The 14,958-nt window shown below is 51.9% G+C and overlaps 4 protein-coding genes across 4 annotated transcripts; 2 read left to right on the top strand and 2 right to left on the bottom strand.

Moving 5' to 3' along the window:
• Positions 1-47: 47 nt before the first annotated feature.
• N7482_000518 (transcription factor TFIIIB subunit BRF1) lies at positions 48-2,300 on the bottom strand (the record flags this gene model as incomplete). The annotated part of the gene is made up of 1 exon (XM_056682643.1): positions 48-2,300. The coding sequence occupies one exon, from the start codon at positions 2,298-2,300 to the stop codon at positions 48-50; it is 2,253 nt and encodes a 750-aa protein (XP_056546249.1).
• Positions 2,301-3,723: 1,423 nt separating this feature from the next.
• Positions 3,724-7,488, top strand: N7482_000517 (putative copper resistance-associated P-type ATPase; the record flags this gene model as incomplete). Its single annotated transcript, XM_056682642.1, has 1 exon — positions 3,724-7,488. The coding sequence occupies one exon, from the start codon at positions 3,724-3,726 to the stop codon at positions 7,486-7,488; it is 3,765 nt and encodes a 1,254-aa protein (XP_056546248.1).
• A 131-nt stretch (positions 7,489-7,619) lies between these two features.
• N7482_000516 (crossover junction endonuclease MUS81) lies at positions 7,620-9,502 on the bottom strand (the record flags this gene model as incomplete). Its single annotated transcript, XM_056682641.1, has 3 exons — positions 7,620-9,130; positions 9,187-9,356; positions 9,411-9,502. The coding sequence occupies 3 exons, from the start codon at positions 9,500-9,502 to the stop codon at positions 7,620-7,622; spliced, it is 1,773 nt and encodes a 590-aa protein (XP_056546247.1).
• Positions 9,503-9,939: 437 nt separating this feature from the next.
• N7482_000515 (DUF3292 domain-containing protein) lies at positions 9,940-12,206 on the top strand (the record flags this gene model as incomplete). The annotated part of the gene is made up of 4 exons (XM_056682640.1): positions 9,940-10,227; positions 10,287-10,496; positions 10,561-11,072; positions 11,135-12,206. 4 exons carry the CDS (start codon positions 9,940-9,942, stop codon positions 12,204-12,206), a joined length of 2,082 nt encoding a protein of 693 aa, XP_056546246.1.
• Positions 12,207-14,958: the final 2,752 nt, after the last annotated feature.

Below are 14,958 nucleotides of genomic sequence, written 5' to 3'. Positions count from 1 at the left end.
CGCTGCATCAGGCGCCCTGACAGCAGTCCCTGGAGGATTGATCCCCTTTAATCGTAATCGTAGTCGCTGCCTGCATCATAATAATCGTCCTCATAGTCATTATGGTAATCTCCTGCGAATGCATCCTCGACGTGGTCATCCTCCACATCGTCCTCCTCTTCCTCCACTTCATCTGGATCTGCGGCTGCAGGCTCCTTCTTAGCTTCAGGGGCAGGCTGGGGCTGACCTGCGGGCGGCGGGACGACGGGCTGAGGAGCGGTGGGAGGCGGAGTGGGTGGGTGAGAAGTGAAGATAGTGGGCTTGCTGGGAACGCTGGGAACAAGCGAGGGGGGCCGCGAGGGAGCCCGGCCGGTACGGCGGGATCGTCCCTCGGGTTGGACGCTGGTACTGCGGCGTGAAAGAACGCTCCGGCTGCGACTGCGACTCTGACTTCGGCTCAAGATTTCGGCCTTCGCATTCGCATCACCCGCACCTTCCTGCCCATACAAGGTGTCAAGAAGAGAGTAGTTGATTTTCTTGCTGTATCCACGTTTCTCCAGCATTCGCCGTGTAGCCTCCGCAGGTGTCGAGGCACGGGAGCTGCGGCCATCTTCCCCGTCACCCTCGCCCTCTAGATAGGCAACATCGCCCAGACGGCCCTTGCGGCGCTTTCGAGGCTTGGATGAAGAGGGGCCGGCAGTAGCTTCCGCGAGTGCACGCTTCAGGGCCTTTGCTTGCTGTGTGCGGAGGTATTCCTTGTTCTCGTGGACCCAGATACGCTCCTTGAGGTCGATTTCGAGACTCGTGAGGAGGCAGTTGGCAACCTCAGGATCATCCTCAAACTCCGCCTCGTCAATATTAACGTTGTCGGAAACGAGACTGCCCGGTTTGGGCTCAATGATGCTTTCAACCAGGTCCGAACCTTTGGCCAGCATGGTTTGGATTTCCTCTTCAAGAGCAGCTTCAGATGCAATCTGATCCGGAGAAGGAGCGGGGTACGACGGGCGTCGGGCACTCTTGATCTTCATGTCCTTCTCAGTTTCTTCAATGACTTCATTCACAGCTTTGGTGATAGACCCTCGTCGTTGAGGATTGTCCATCAAAGCGGGGTCAATAGGGAGACTTGGGATGGCAAAGCCGTCGGCATCAAATCGTTGTGGCGGGATCGACTCTGCATCACTCTCCATAGTTGAGTCATCCTCAATTTCGGCTGCAGTCTCTGGATGTATCTTAGTAGATCGACCTGACCTTTTACCATCCCGCGCCCGAGTGAAGGAAGGTGGATCGTGCGAATTTTCCAATTGCACGGAACGGAATTGATCCACGGTAAGTTCGCCACTCTCTGTCGAACTGAATTCGTACAAACGCTGACTGATGGTGACCTCAGTCACCTTGACAACATAGACGACTTCGCGGATAGTCCGGCGGAAATTGTTCATCCGAGCTGCCAAAATCAAGGCCGCACCACACAGACCGGCGGGACGTCGACCCGTTGACATCCAGTCACGGTTCATTCGCTGGATGATACGAACCGCCTCACCGGCCACTTGCATGGTAGCTGGCCCAAACTCTAGTTGTTTGGCGAATCGATAGATGAGACTCTCCGGGTCGATAGGGTTCATGAGGAACACGTTGCCGCCCAGACGAAGTTCGTCGAGGAGGGATTTGTAGGTGCGCCCAAGCTTGAAGACGTTGATCATCAAAACATCCGCAAAGTCGATAAGCATCGTGGTGTTGCCATCCTGGCGTCGACAAGCGATGTACAGAGCAACGGCCGCCACGTTCTTGGTGCGACGACCTTGAATGAAGTTTAGACCGACCGCGAGCTTGAAAACCTGACCAGCAGCTTTCGTGGCACTCTCGGGGATGTGTAAGGATCGTGCGATCTGATTGATGAAGCGGTTGCCGTTCTGTTCAGTGACCTCCCGGCTTTCCATACCACCACCTCGCTGGAATCCCGGTCCAAAGCTCCGGACATGGGTCTGGTCTTCTCCGACGAAAGATCCTTGGACGACCGCAGCACCGGAAGAGGTTTCGCCGAAGGTCACCTCGGATACAATGTTGGATTCGCTGATGACAGTACCACACCCGGAGCAGACCTTCTGGCCTTCATCCTCCACGATGTGCGGGGCAGGACACCCGGGGTTGGGGCAGCTCTGGGTCTTGGGGTGCGTTGTAGGGCGTGTAGGCTGAGGACGCCCAATCGGTTGTGGACGCTTAATCGGCATTGGATTAGGCGGCTTCAGACTGGCAAGGCGTCCAACAGGAGCTCGCGGGCCCCTAGGGGCCACGGAAATGCTGCCGGCCCTGGACGCCGACATGGCTCCGGGTGAGAGGCGTGTGCAGATGGAATGCAATCGCGATCCTGGCGAGGCGTTCCAGTATATCAAGAACCTCTCCGCTGTTCAAATAGAATTGAAGTTTTGAAACTGTAACGAGGACGCCGGTAATATCGTGGGGCGCGGGCTTGCGATAAGATGAGGAAAAGCAAGGGAGTGAAGTCGAGGATAAGCGTTCTGACAGAGGTGGGTGATTAAGGAATGGCTGGCCTGCTTCCTATGGAGCGCTACAGCGCTCTGTTGCTCTGCAATGCACGCGAAGCTTCGGTGAATCGCGACTCAAATCCTGAAGTCGTGTCTGGATGGAAAGAAAAAGATAAGTGATAAGGGCAAGCGGCGTGTGAAGTCGGGGCGGGCGACGCGATTGAAGTTTTTTGCTGGTGGGTGTAACCCCGTGGCTCAGTGGTTGAATCACGTGCAACTCATTCCGTCGGGGGCACGCGTTCGACTCGCTCACCTCGCAGGGTTAGATTCAGCAGCCCAACATTCTGCGCCAGGGGAAAAAGAGAACGTAGAGGTGAGGATGGTTCAAGAAAAGAGAAACAAAGTACAATTCAAATTTCACCGGCAACAGCCGCCCACTGCACTTTCAGTTTTGTCTGGAGGCGGCTTCCTGCTGACCGAGGGAAGACCGGCTAGTCCCAAAGCGGACATATTGATCTCAGGCACACAGTGGTGCCTGATCCAATGGGCACCAACAGGCACCAATGAGCTGCCTTCAGGCATCAACATGTATCCCATCAAGACGCACGAGCTCGTTGTACATGCTGCAGCATTCGAACACATGGAGTTGACTTTAAAATATCGCATCCGAGACTGCATATCCATTCTTGGTGGCCGCTCGGCCCAAACTAGTGGCATACTGCACGAGAGCCATGGCCCACGATGGCTGGAATGTCGCCGGTGCGACATTTGTGCGTGGTTTAGCCCGAGTACCACGCACAAATATCGCATCTTCGCCTCTAGCGCGTCATCTCCCGATTCCAGTCGGATTTTTTCTTTCCTTCTTTACTCATAAGACCGACCGCAGACAATTCCATTTGTTTCTCTGATGACTCTTTTTCCTCTTATGATGTAACTGACCGCGTCGCGGCTGCTGTTTCTTTCTGCTCGATTCGCTGATATAGCTGCCCGCCACCCGCCCGGTACTGCTACTGTTTGAATGCTGGAGACCTCACGCTCAACGTGTGTTGACATCCGCCTCGAGACTATTGTTACATCCTGACGTCTATTGTTATCGCTCTCACGCGGAAGAGTTTTGCTTCCAACATTGACTTTCTTTTTGCGTGCTGGTGCCAGCGGTCTCGGCGATCAATAGTTAAATCCCCTGTCTATCATGTATTCTGGGCGAGAAACTTCTCCTCAGATTCCAAAAAATCAGCAGGGTCATTCTCTCGAAATTACCATGAGGAGAAGTCTCTTCTGGGTGAGCAATGTGCACTGTTCCTCGTGTGTGGCATATATCACCGAAGTCCTCTCCGAGATCCCCACGGTCCAAGCCATCGATGTGTCGATCTTGACCCACGAGGTGCGCGTCTCCCACGGGGTTGCTGTGCAGCCAACAGACCTGGTGGCTGCCCTGATTCATGCTGCCTTCGAAGTTCATCATGTGACGACCTTTGATGAACGGGGAGCAACCGTTTCCGAGCTTGATACCACGTCATTTTTCTCGCCTCGTACATCCTATTCGAGCATTTCATCCGGTATTAAAGAGCGACTTCATACTGGCCGAGAGAAACGACACATTGCCAACTGTGATGCATGCAAGAAAGAAGAAATAGGACAATCCTTCTCGTATTCCTCTCACAGCGACATCGGTCCTCCCGATGAGAAGTCTCCGCGGAATGCCGATCAGCATCGGAGTACTACAGCCTTGGAAGCAACACCAGGGGGTACGGTTTATCCCACACCATTGTCGACCGCGACCTCCGAAACACAAGCGGACCAGGATGCAGCTTTCTCCCTGAAAGTTCCTCCCGCAAGTTCCGACATCCCTCAATTGCCACCATCAGAGCCAAGCGAGGAGTTTGCAGCGCGGATCAGCATCGGTAGTATGAGCTGTGCATCCTGCGTCAACAGTATTACTGCTGCTGTTCAGGAACTTGACTGTGTTAAAGAGGTCGCAGTCAACCTGCTCACCAACAGCGCAGCCCTCGTATTTACGGGGCCTCGACGAAATATTGAAACGATCATTGAACAAATCGAGGATATTGGATTTGAAGCTGTCCTTGATCAAGTCAATCCAATTCCAAAGCTCTCAAACCCTGGGCAAGCCCCCACAACCTATGCGACCGAGATTGCTATTGCCGGCATGACTTGTGGCTCTTGCGTTGGGGCCGTCACTCGAGGACTGAATGAGCTTTTTTTCATCCGTGATGTCTCTGTCAATCCACTAACTCACAGTGCCAAGGTTGAATTCGAAGGCCGAGAGAACCTAGACCAGATTGTGGAGAAGATCGAGGACATGGGATATGACGCTGCCGTCAACAGTGTTAGTGCTGTGTCTCAGATCAAGAACGTGGCCAAGGCTGTACAGGCGCGGGCGATTTCGATCCGAGTTGATGGAATGTTTTGTCGCCATTGTCCCGAAAAGGTCATGGCATCCTTGGAATCATTTCCAAACGTCACTGTGGAGGAGATGCCTTCCGAAAAGAACCCAATTATCAGGGTCGTGTATACGCCTGAGCCGCCTGCTTTGACTATTCGATCCATCCTCGCGGCAATCAATGAGGCCAACAGTGTCTTCAATGCTAGCATCTACCACCCACCTAGCATCGAAGATCGCTCCCGAGCAATGCAATTGCATGAACGACGGAGACTGCTCACCCGCCTACTCTTTGTCTTCTCTGTGGCAATCCCGACCTTCCTCATCGGAATTGTCTTCATGTCTCTCGTCTCACCCCATAATTCAATCCGGATGTACCTGGAGCAGACGATTTGGTCCGGCAGTGTGACTCGCATTGAATGGGCCCTATTTATTATGTCAACACCCGTCATGATCTACGGTACTGACGTGTTCCATACGCGGGCATTGAAAGAAATTTATGCTCTATGGCGCCCTGGAAGCCGAGTCCCTATTTCGCGGAGATTCTACCGCTTTGGCAGCATGAATCTTTTGATTTCGGCGGGCACGGCAGTTGCCTACTTCTCTTCCCTGGCGATTCTTATCGTCGATGCGGTGGTTGGAACGAAAACCAGTGCTCATAGCACAACCTACTTTGATTCGGTTGTCTTCTTAACCCTTTTCATCCTCGCTGGCCGCTTCTTGGAGGCGTACAGCAAAGCCCGAACTGGAGACGCCGTCTCGTCCCTGGGTAGTCTTCGACCATCGGAGGCTTTATTGGTCGAGAACCAGCCCGCAGATACCGATGTCCCCGAAGGCCCAGGTTTGGATCGTATCAGACGTATTAGCGTTGATATCTTGGAGGTCGGCGATATGGTCCGCATTCCTCACGGTGCATCTCCGCCTGCTGATGGCCTGGTTGTCGGTGAGGGCTCTTACCAATTTGACGAGAGTTCTTTGACAGGAGAGTCCCGACCCGTCAAGAAAGCCGTGGGAGACCAAGTCTTCACCGGCTCGGTCAATGTGGGCCAGCCTGTGCAGATTCGCATCACTGAACTTGGCGGGTCATCAATGCTTGACCGGATCATCGCCGTGGTTCGTGAGGGCCAAAGCAAGCGTGCGCCTCTAGAGAGGGTCGCCGATTTGCTCACTTCCCACTTCGTCCCTGTGATCACCTTAATTGCTATTCTTACTATTGTCATCTGGCTTGCCCTTGGACACTCGGGCGTGCTGCCCCGCGACTATCTCGATATTGCCCGTGGCGGCTGGACCTTTTGGAGCCTGGAGTTTGCAATCGCCGTCTTTGTCGTCGCTTGCCCCTGTGGATTGGCACTAGCTGCGCCAACTGCACTCTTCGTTGGTGGTGGCCTTGCAGCGAAGCATGGCATCCTAGTCAAAGGCGGTGGTGAGGCCTTCCAGGAAGCCAGCCGCCTCGATGCCATCGTCTTCGACAAGACTGGTACCTTGACTGAAGGAGGAAGCCTCAAGGTAACCGAACACGAGGTCCTCACGAAAGACGATGAGCTGTTGAAAGTCGCATGGACCCTCGCTCGCAAACTGGAGGAGAGCAGTAATCATCCAATCGCTCAGGCAATTTCTGCCTTTTGTGAATCACGGTCTTCGGCTAATGTTGTGTCCTCTGATATCCAAGAAATCTCCGGTCAGGGCATGAAGGGTACATTCACAGTGACTGCTTCGAACTTTGGAAATGGAGAACAGTATGAAGCCACAATCGGCAACGAGCGCCTTCTTCACAGCGTACTTACCCCCGACACCGACACATACTTCGTCTCCAGCCTGCTTTCGAAATTCCAATTGACTGGCAAATCTACTGCCATTCTGTCTTTGCGACGCCAGTCTTCCGCGCCATCACCGTTTGTCCCTGCGATTGTCTTCGCGACTTCTGATACCATTCGATCTGAGGCTGTCGACGTGATTTCTCAGCTCAACAAACGGCATGTCGAAGTCTTCATGTGCACAGGCGACAATCAAACAACTGCACATGCTGTTGCTGACATATTGGGTATCCCTCGTTCAAACGTTATGGCCAATGTACTGCCCGCAGAAAAGGCTCGCTTCGTATGCCAGGTTCAGCAAGGCGAGATCCACGCAGCAACACCGGGCACTGGAACCCGCGATCCGCAAAGCCAGAAGAAGACACGCCCCATCGTTGCCTTTGTCGGTGATGGTGTAAATGATTCACCCGCCCTAGCCGCTGCAGATGTCAGCATCGCAATGGCATCTGGCTCAGACGTCGCCATCAACTCGGCCAGCTTTATCCTACTCAATTCAGACCTGAGTACAATCTTGCACCTGGTAGTTCTCAGCCGTCGCGTGTTCAATCGTGTGCGGATGAATTTCGGATGGGCCGTGGTTTACAATTTGTGCCTTGTTCCCATCGCTGCTGGTGTCTTCTACCCGATCGTTAGTGGACATCACCAGAAGGTTGTTGGGGGCGAAACCATCACCGTGAATGAACACTGGAGGTTGAGCCCAGTCTGGGCTGCTCTTGCTATGGCGCTGAGTAGCATCTCAGTTGTGACGAGTAGCCTAGCCCTGAGGATTGATGCGGAGAGTGTGAAAAAGGTTTTTGGCTGGAAGAAATGAGGGAGGGCTTCAATTCTTGTACAGTTTGTTGATTTAAGCGTTCCTTCACAGATATCCATCCATAAAGCGAGTCTCATTTACTGCAAATTTTGTTTTGATTTTCAAGTAGCTATATTCGGACAAAACGTTGATCATCCACTCTCTCCCCAAATTTCGGCAATTTTCTTGCTCAGGGCTTTACCAATCTTCTTTCGCCCCACTAGGGACTGCAGTCTATCTGACATCAACGTTTCCCGATCATTAGGCTCCAGGGCCATGTATGCCTCGACGAGTTGTACTGGCGTTTGCCACAGTCGCTGAATTTCAAGAGCTTTTTCGCCGGTCACGCCACGAGTACACATGAGCATCTTCAAGAAGACGTCCCGGAGGGATAGGGCATCAGACTTGGAGCTGAGGGCTGAGAATGTGGAAAATGTGACACCGTATGTAAGGGTCGAATCCTTGGCGCGAAGTTCGTCCAGGAGAGTGAGATAAGATTGCGTCGAGGAGAGACGATGACTATGAATAAGAGCTACCGTCGTCGGGCTTGATGAGGTGCCAACCTGGCCAGGACGAGACTCGTCATTAGGAGAATCATGTGCGCCGTACATATTGCGAAGAAGTAGGGTCATCCGCGCCAAGTATCTAATAGAGTCGTCGAGATTGCGTGTCTTCTTCATAAAGTACCCATTGACCACCTGAGTCGATGCGATGGCTGAAGCAACCATCTCTTGGTACTTTTGAGCACCCCCGTTCCCAGCATCCGGGTGTGAGACTGTGAACTCCTCGACGAGGTAGATGACGTTCTTTATACCCGAACGCCGCAGACGGAATTTCTGTTCATGAAATCGGCCATCCTTGATCGATCCGATAAGATCATCGAGGCGCTTTCTTTCGATGATCCAGTCCAGCATTATCTCGTCGCCTTCCTCGCCATAACGAGCAAGGTATGCAGGGTCCCGACACTTGGCTACCCACACGGCATCGCCCAGCTCTAGAGCTCGCACCTGAGGTGTAATGCCTTGCTTTATGAGTTCGTTGGCGATGTAATCGCGATCAGTAGAAGTGCGCACTTCGCGAGTATCTAGCACCAGTTGAATCGTAAAACTGCCCGGAGGAAGAATGATGGGCTCGGTAGGGCTCTCGATTTCACCACCTTGGCCGAGTCGAGAGTTGAGCTGCGCTGGCATGGCAATATCATCATCGTCATCGTCTTGGCGAGATCTGCCACCACACATGAGAGCCGGCTGCGGCACCTGATTCTGAGAATCGCTGCCGGCAGAGGCTGTGTTCTCAGACGCCCCGGGAAGGGTATTTTGAATGCGCTTGGCGACCTCCCAGCCATCCTCTGAGAGCGCATACTTCCTCAAGGGGCGTCCATGTTCGTAAACCAGATCTTTCTGTATCAAGGTCTTCATAGAATTCCACGCGGTGTAGAACTTGGTCGGGTCCGTGGGTGCAGTGAACGAACTGTCGCAGTACGGCTGCGCTACTTCAATCAAATGCGCCTTTGTCATTCCTTGGGTTGTATGCTCCCCCACCGTAGCCAGGCCCAATAGGAGCGCATACGGTCCAGATCGGAGAGCTGGCACATAGGGCCTGGCCTTTCGTGGCTTCTTCGCAGGTTGCTCAGCAACACCAGTGTCGGATGTTCTTTTGCTACCTGGAACTTCCTTTTAGCCACGGGCCCCGCAGGGAGGCAGAATAGGCATGGCATACCTTGACCAGGGACTTCCGGCATAGGAAGTCCATTTTCTTGGCAGTAGGCCTTTAATTTCTCTGTCAGGCGGTCACAGAGTTTTGGCCCCAGCCCATTCAGTTGCTGCGCTTGAGAAGGATGTTCAAAAGCCAAGGGGCATGCTTTCATCGACTCATAAGCCTTTTTGTAACTAAGCATAGATTAGAGACCAGGTAATTCAACGAGGCAAGCGTGAACTACTGACACGGTAACGCCTTTGCTGTTGCGCTCACGGGCTTGGTCCAGCCATTCCTTAATCCACCCTAGAAGCAGGGGATTGGCACAATCCTCACTCATGGCGACCTTTCGGCCATGAGGCTGCGAGTCAGTGATGAGTTGTCGGTCTGTTGGTGGACGCGACGTGGATTTCCCCTTTGGGAACGGAATGAGTCATGTGACCAACCATAGGTAAGCAAGCTGTTTTGGGCAGTTAAACTAGGGAAGTTTGACCCCGGGGACAAAATCTTTCTCATTTGACAAGCGAGCGCTGCAGACGAAACCTCACACTTCTTTCTCTTGGTTGAGCCAAATGAAATGGGCATCATGGCTGGTGGTCTATTGGTGTTGTGAATCTAATGGAGGTGCGAAAGATGACGTCGATAATCCGTACCCTGGCCAAGAAATTCTGGTTCTTGCACCCATGGCTCTAAATTCGTGGTTGTTCTCTTGTACATCTGCATGCTTTCTTCAAATATCAAGCCTCAGGACCCCTTTAACTGAAGAGTTGATTCGCCATGTCCGAGAAAGACGAAGCAGCTGTTCTGTTGATCCCGGATAGTAAGGATGCCACAGAAGTCAGAGTTGGTGCCAATTCCGAACAGACTATAGCTCCAGAAGGGCCTACGGATAGTCATGTTCTATCGCAAGTCGAACAGGAAGAGAAAGGCCTGGCCCAACAGGCTGGCGTCACGTCGGATATCACAGATGTCGGATGGAACAAGCCCGCGGGCGATATCGTGGCACCACTAGTTGCCGGCTTATCAAATGAAGACCTATGGATGATGATCAGGCGCTTTGATAAGGTATTCCCGGGAGAAAGAGAAGCCCTTCATAACTTAAATGGATGCTGACCTCCATGCAGCAAGTCTACAATGTCAAAGCTGTTCCAGAAGCTCCGCTTCAGAAACTTGATTTGACTCGAGCACATGATGATGAGTTCTCGCCAGATAAACTACGTGCAACAATCGAACGCTTCTACACTAGTGTGATTGTCAAGTTGACAAGCTTTGTGAAACACGTTGCGCGTCTGCGGTCTTGGAAGGAGCCTCGACGAACTGCTCTTTTCTGCACAGTAAGTTGATACAAAAGTTTGATCAATTTCTTCTGGTTTTCTAAGTCCTGTCATGAAACCATAGGTATATTTTGTCGCCTGGATTCTGGATTTCGTTGCTCCTACATGCCTCGTTGCCCTGATCGCCTTGGTCATATACCCACCATGCCGTCCAATCATGTTCCCACCAGCGCCCATTGCCTTGGTGAACAAAGATACTGGTGGTATTCAGAAGCCCGAAGCTGGAGTACTCGGATCTCATGATAGCATTACCGGCGCTCCCCAAAACTTCAAAGGTGAAGCAGCTGAACAAGAGGCTAGCAATCTCATTGCAAGTGTTGCCAGCGTTGCTGTGGGCAGCGCTGCCGGGAAGCATGACCAAGGAGTACCAGAAGATGCACCACTCGAAGGGACTGTCCCAGATGCCATGGATATAGTGTCCAATACTGCGGACGCGCAAAGCAACGCGCATGGTCGGGTGCCATTGGACTCTCATGACAAGACTCAGCAACCTATGAAACAAAAGGTCATGGATACTGCAAACATGCTGATGGAAATCATTAGCGACATCACGGATACATTTGAAAAGTTTGAGAAGTAAGGTTTTGATTTGAACCCACCAGCCCCTTCGTGTGTCCATCTCGTATTGACAACTGCAGTGCGCTCTCTGCTACTCCACCATTCCCCCAACTCAAACCTCGCTTGCGATTGTCAGCGGTGTTGGTTCCCGCATGCCTTGTATCAGCTTGGATATCCAGCTACATATTAATCAAAGGCGCTGGGCTCGCCTTTGGCTTCGCTTTCTTCGGCGACCCCATCATCAGACGTGCACTTGCCATTCTCAACCGTGATTTTCCTCGCTGGCAGAAAATCTTTGAACTGCAAAAGTCAGTCCTGAACTCTGACGCTGAATCATTCAAGACTCTTGCTGATATAGTATATAGCTCACTCCTGAGAGGCATACCGACAAATGCCCAATTGACTTTGACTCTCTTACGCATTGGCGAGGCTAATGCGTCGCCGCTCCCACCCCCTCCAACATCCCGAGACAAGGCTCCTTCTCGGCCAGCTTCACTTCATCACGAGGAGCTCACACTAGGTGCTTCTAGTGTAGAAATTGACCAAGCCGCCTCGGCTGAGTCAACTAACCAGCCACAAGTCTCAAATCCGTCACCCGAGAAGACCCAGAAAAAGACTTGGGGCGCTGCAATCGTCGGTTTCTTCCGAGGAACCACCGCAACAGGCGTCGAAAGCAAACGTGGTCTTGATCGCATGCGAGCAGCAATTGGTTCTCGCCATGCTAAGAATCGGGTTGGTGTCTTGCGCTCGAAGGGACGAACTAGTACCCCCATTGGACCTGTCGAATTTGACGCCCGGCATGACGGTAAACGTGGGGCTGCGATCATTGACTCAACACAAGAACCTCCGGTTCTATACTTCACAACCGATATCCCACAGAATGGGGATCTTCAACTGGAGCATCGTAAGAATGGCTCTGTGCACTTTACCATGCCAGTTACGGATATCCGAGAAATGAGAAAGCTCGGTGGTATGGGCTGGAAAGGGAAGCTTGTTGTTGGGTGGGCTTTCGGTGGAAAAGAGGTGGTCGACGGTTTGCTCATAGTGGGCAAGGATCCCCGCCAGTCGTACCAACTGACAGCCATGCGCATGAGGAACCAACTGTTCAATCGGCTGATTGCTATAGATGGACAGGTGTGGGAGACCTTTTAACACAACAATCCTTCGAATGCATGCTAAGACGATCCCAGGTCTGGAGGTAAAAGGATATGGATGATTTGGGGCAACAGGGGTTATGGTTGACTTGAAACATAGGTTGAAGACTCGGGGTGAACCACGCCTTACCAGTGTAGGATACTTGTGTGGTATTCCGGTCAGATCAGCTGAATGTCATCAATGTCTGTTTTTTTCCGATCGCTCATCGTCATTGAGGCAAAGAAGCCATATTATAGTTCTGAAAGTATCAGAAATATATATGACGGGACTGAGCAATGGCTAACTCCGCTAAGTGTAGCCCGATGGCTGGCTTTCATCGTAAGGAGGTAGCTGTATGTATTATGAAGGACAGATCCTCATGAATTATTTAATATTTGCGGTGATCAAGACAAATCAAAGCTAGTCTACCTGAGAAGCCTTTATGTAACCGCTTCCACTTCGCTACACATTCAAGTGGTCCAAGCGTCTCGGTCTCCGTTTCACACACCTTCCCAAATAGGAAGGAGGAGACCAGTTTCCTAATCAAGACGTGGGGTATGTTTAAAAACCGCTTGATTCTCTCATTCGAACCCGTTTATAATTTTACGATGTCCTCTGCCAATATGTGATGTTGAATGGAGATATTCTACGAGCAATCTATATAGCTTGCTGAAATTAACAATCAAAGGCCCGATATCAGGCGCCCATTGCCTCGTCCCACAGCATCTTCCCTGCCGAGTCACATGCATTGTCGAGCCACAGACAGGACTTTAATTCCGCCCTTAATTCATGCCATGTCGACAACCCCCGCGAAATGACATAACGTCTGAGTCCTTCCGTATACCAGTTCCTCTTCAGTGACCACATTGCTGCAATCCCACCCATCACGAGACACCAGCTATACAGCTTTTGAGCAACTAGTGATTTGTTCTGGATGGCCTGGCAGTATAATTCGAGCTCTGTTTGCAGCATCCTGTGGAGACTCGATAGTGGGGCGCTTTGAGGTGGCAGAGGGAAGATGACGCCAACTCCAAAGGTGATCAGTGCTAGGCGACAGGGCTCATAAAGGGGATAGAAGTGGCGATAAGTTGACCCAAGCTGACGCACTGGCAGAAGAGACATAATGTGCCACTGCATGATGTTGCGATAGTCACAAAGTGTGTCCATGCCCATATGAATTCCATCTTGGTACGTCTCAACAAGTTCTATATATACCCGCACACCTCGGAAAATACTCTGCATCTCTGGGGTTACATTGTCAGTCTCAAAGATGTCAGTATTTGACTCGTGTGCGGATTTCTCAACCCCGAGTATGTCCTGCAAGGTAGACCGACGGCCGGTCCGAAGAGAAATGTAAGGGAATTCGGGTCGCGAAAGTGACCTGCTAGCACCCAGGACACCTGAGCTTCACAGTGATATTAGCCTCTTTCTGTTCTGAGACGCTTTGTTAGGTCATGGGAAGGAGGCACCGCATACAATGCTATCACAGTGGCGAGTCCTGGAAGCTCGATCTTCTCTAAGCCTCCTCTTAGAGATACCAGCTGCTTTAGCCCCGCCTGGTGGATAGGATGGGGCGACAAACGGCCATAAACATCAAGCCACTGCAAGCTTCGCAATGGAGACCGGAATGGGGACGCCCTACTATCTCCCCATACTGCATTTTCCAACTGATTCGTTGCCATACACAGAACACATAAGATCATCGCATCGGTAACGGCTTCCGAAGGGATTTTGATGGCACGGTTGATTCGCTTGATTGCGTCTGCTTCGCAGACTGCCATCTGTCTAGCATCCTCGGTACTGAATTGGCCGCGTTGTTTCACTAGCCACAGAGCTCGCCTATGCGAGTAAGAACCATACAACAGGGTGCTGTGAAGCGCTGAATGGCAAGTCGAATTGACGAACCATCTTTGAAGGCCGACATGATCGGCACCTGCCGATGATTTGGGCATCAGGCCGGGCCATAAAATTGATAAAGCTAGTATCATGGGTTAGTGGTGCCCACAACTTGAGGGTACATGTACGTGGAGACCCACAATATTTGTTAGAGTAACTAACATGGCCTAGAGCCAAGGGCGACGGCCCGACGGTCTGAAAAGGGTCCAATATATGTGGATTGATGCTTTTCAGACCCGTGGACGAACCGATGTCGATACCAGTCTCAGTGATTTGTTCATCCCAGAGATTTACTAGGCATGATTCTTCTTCTCGGTTTTCAAAAGGGGAAACATCATCGCCGAGTAGATGGTGCTCAGACGATGCGGGGTCGGAAACTATTGCCTCAGATACGCTTGAAAAAAGGACTGGCTCGCTGTTAGAGTCTCGCGATGTATGAACGCCCTGGATCTCGTCGATCTCGGATTCAGAATCTCTGTTGTCGGAAGAGGTTTTAAGGGCGAGGAAGTCGTTAGCACCGCTAGCCTGAGAGTTGCCACGACCCCGGCTATGTTGAGCTTGCTGCCACCTCCATCTTCCAACATGAGATCGAACTATCCGAAGGTTATCTGGTCGTTCGTGACTAGAAGATGGGTCTGCAATGATGAAATGTATCCCTGCTCGAGGCCTGCTCGACTTCTGCTTCTGCCTCGGCATGTTTCCGAAAAGCCCCTCCTGATCTTTTTCTTCCACTTCCCAGCTAACAGTGTGTGGTCCGGGCCCGCAGCGGAGGACGTTGTCAGTGAGAGGGTACGGACGTTGAAAGAAGAGAATTTATGACGTGGAACAGGATGGAGAAATGGCGGGTATCAGAATGACGAGGCTTAGCAGGTCC

The sequence above is a fragment of the Penicillium canariense genome, assembly GCF_028826845.1.
Source record: "Penicillium canariense strain IBT 26290 chromosome Unknown utg000001l_segment0_segment0, whole genome shotgun sequence".
Taxonomy (NCBI): Eukaryota; Fungi; Ascomycota; class Eurotiomycetes; order Eurotiales; family Aspergillaceae; genus Penicillium; species Penicillium canariense.
The sequence above is the reverse complement of the archived record's forward strand: the minus strand, read 5'-3'. Positions and strand labels throughout refer to the sequence as shown.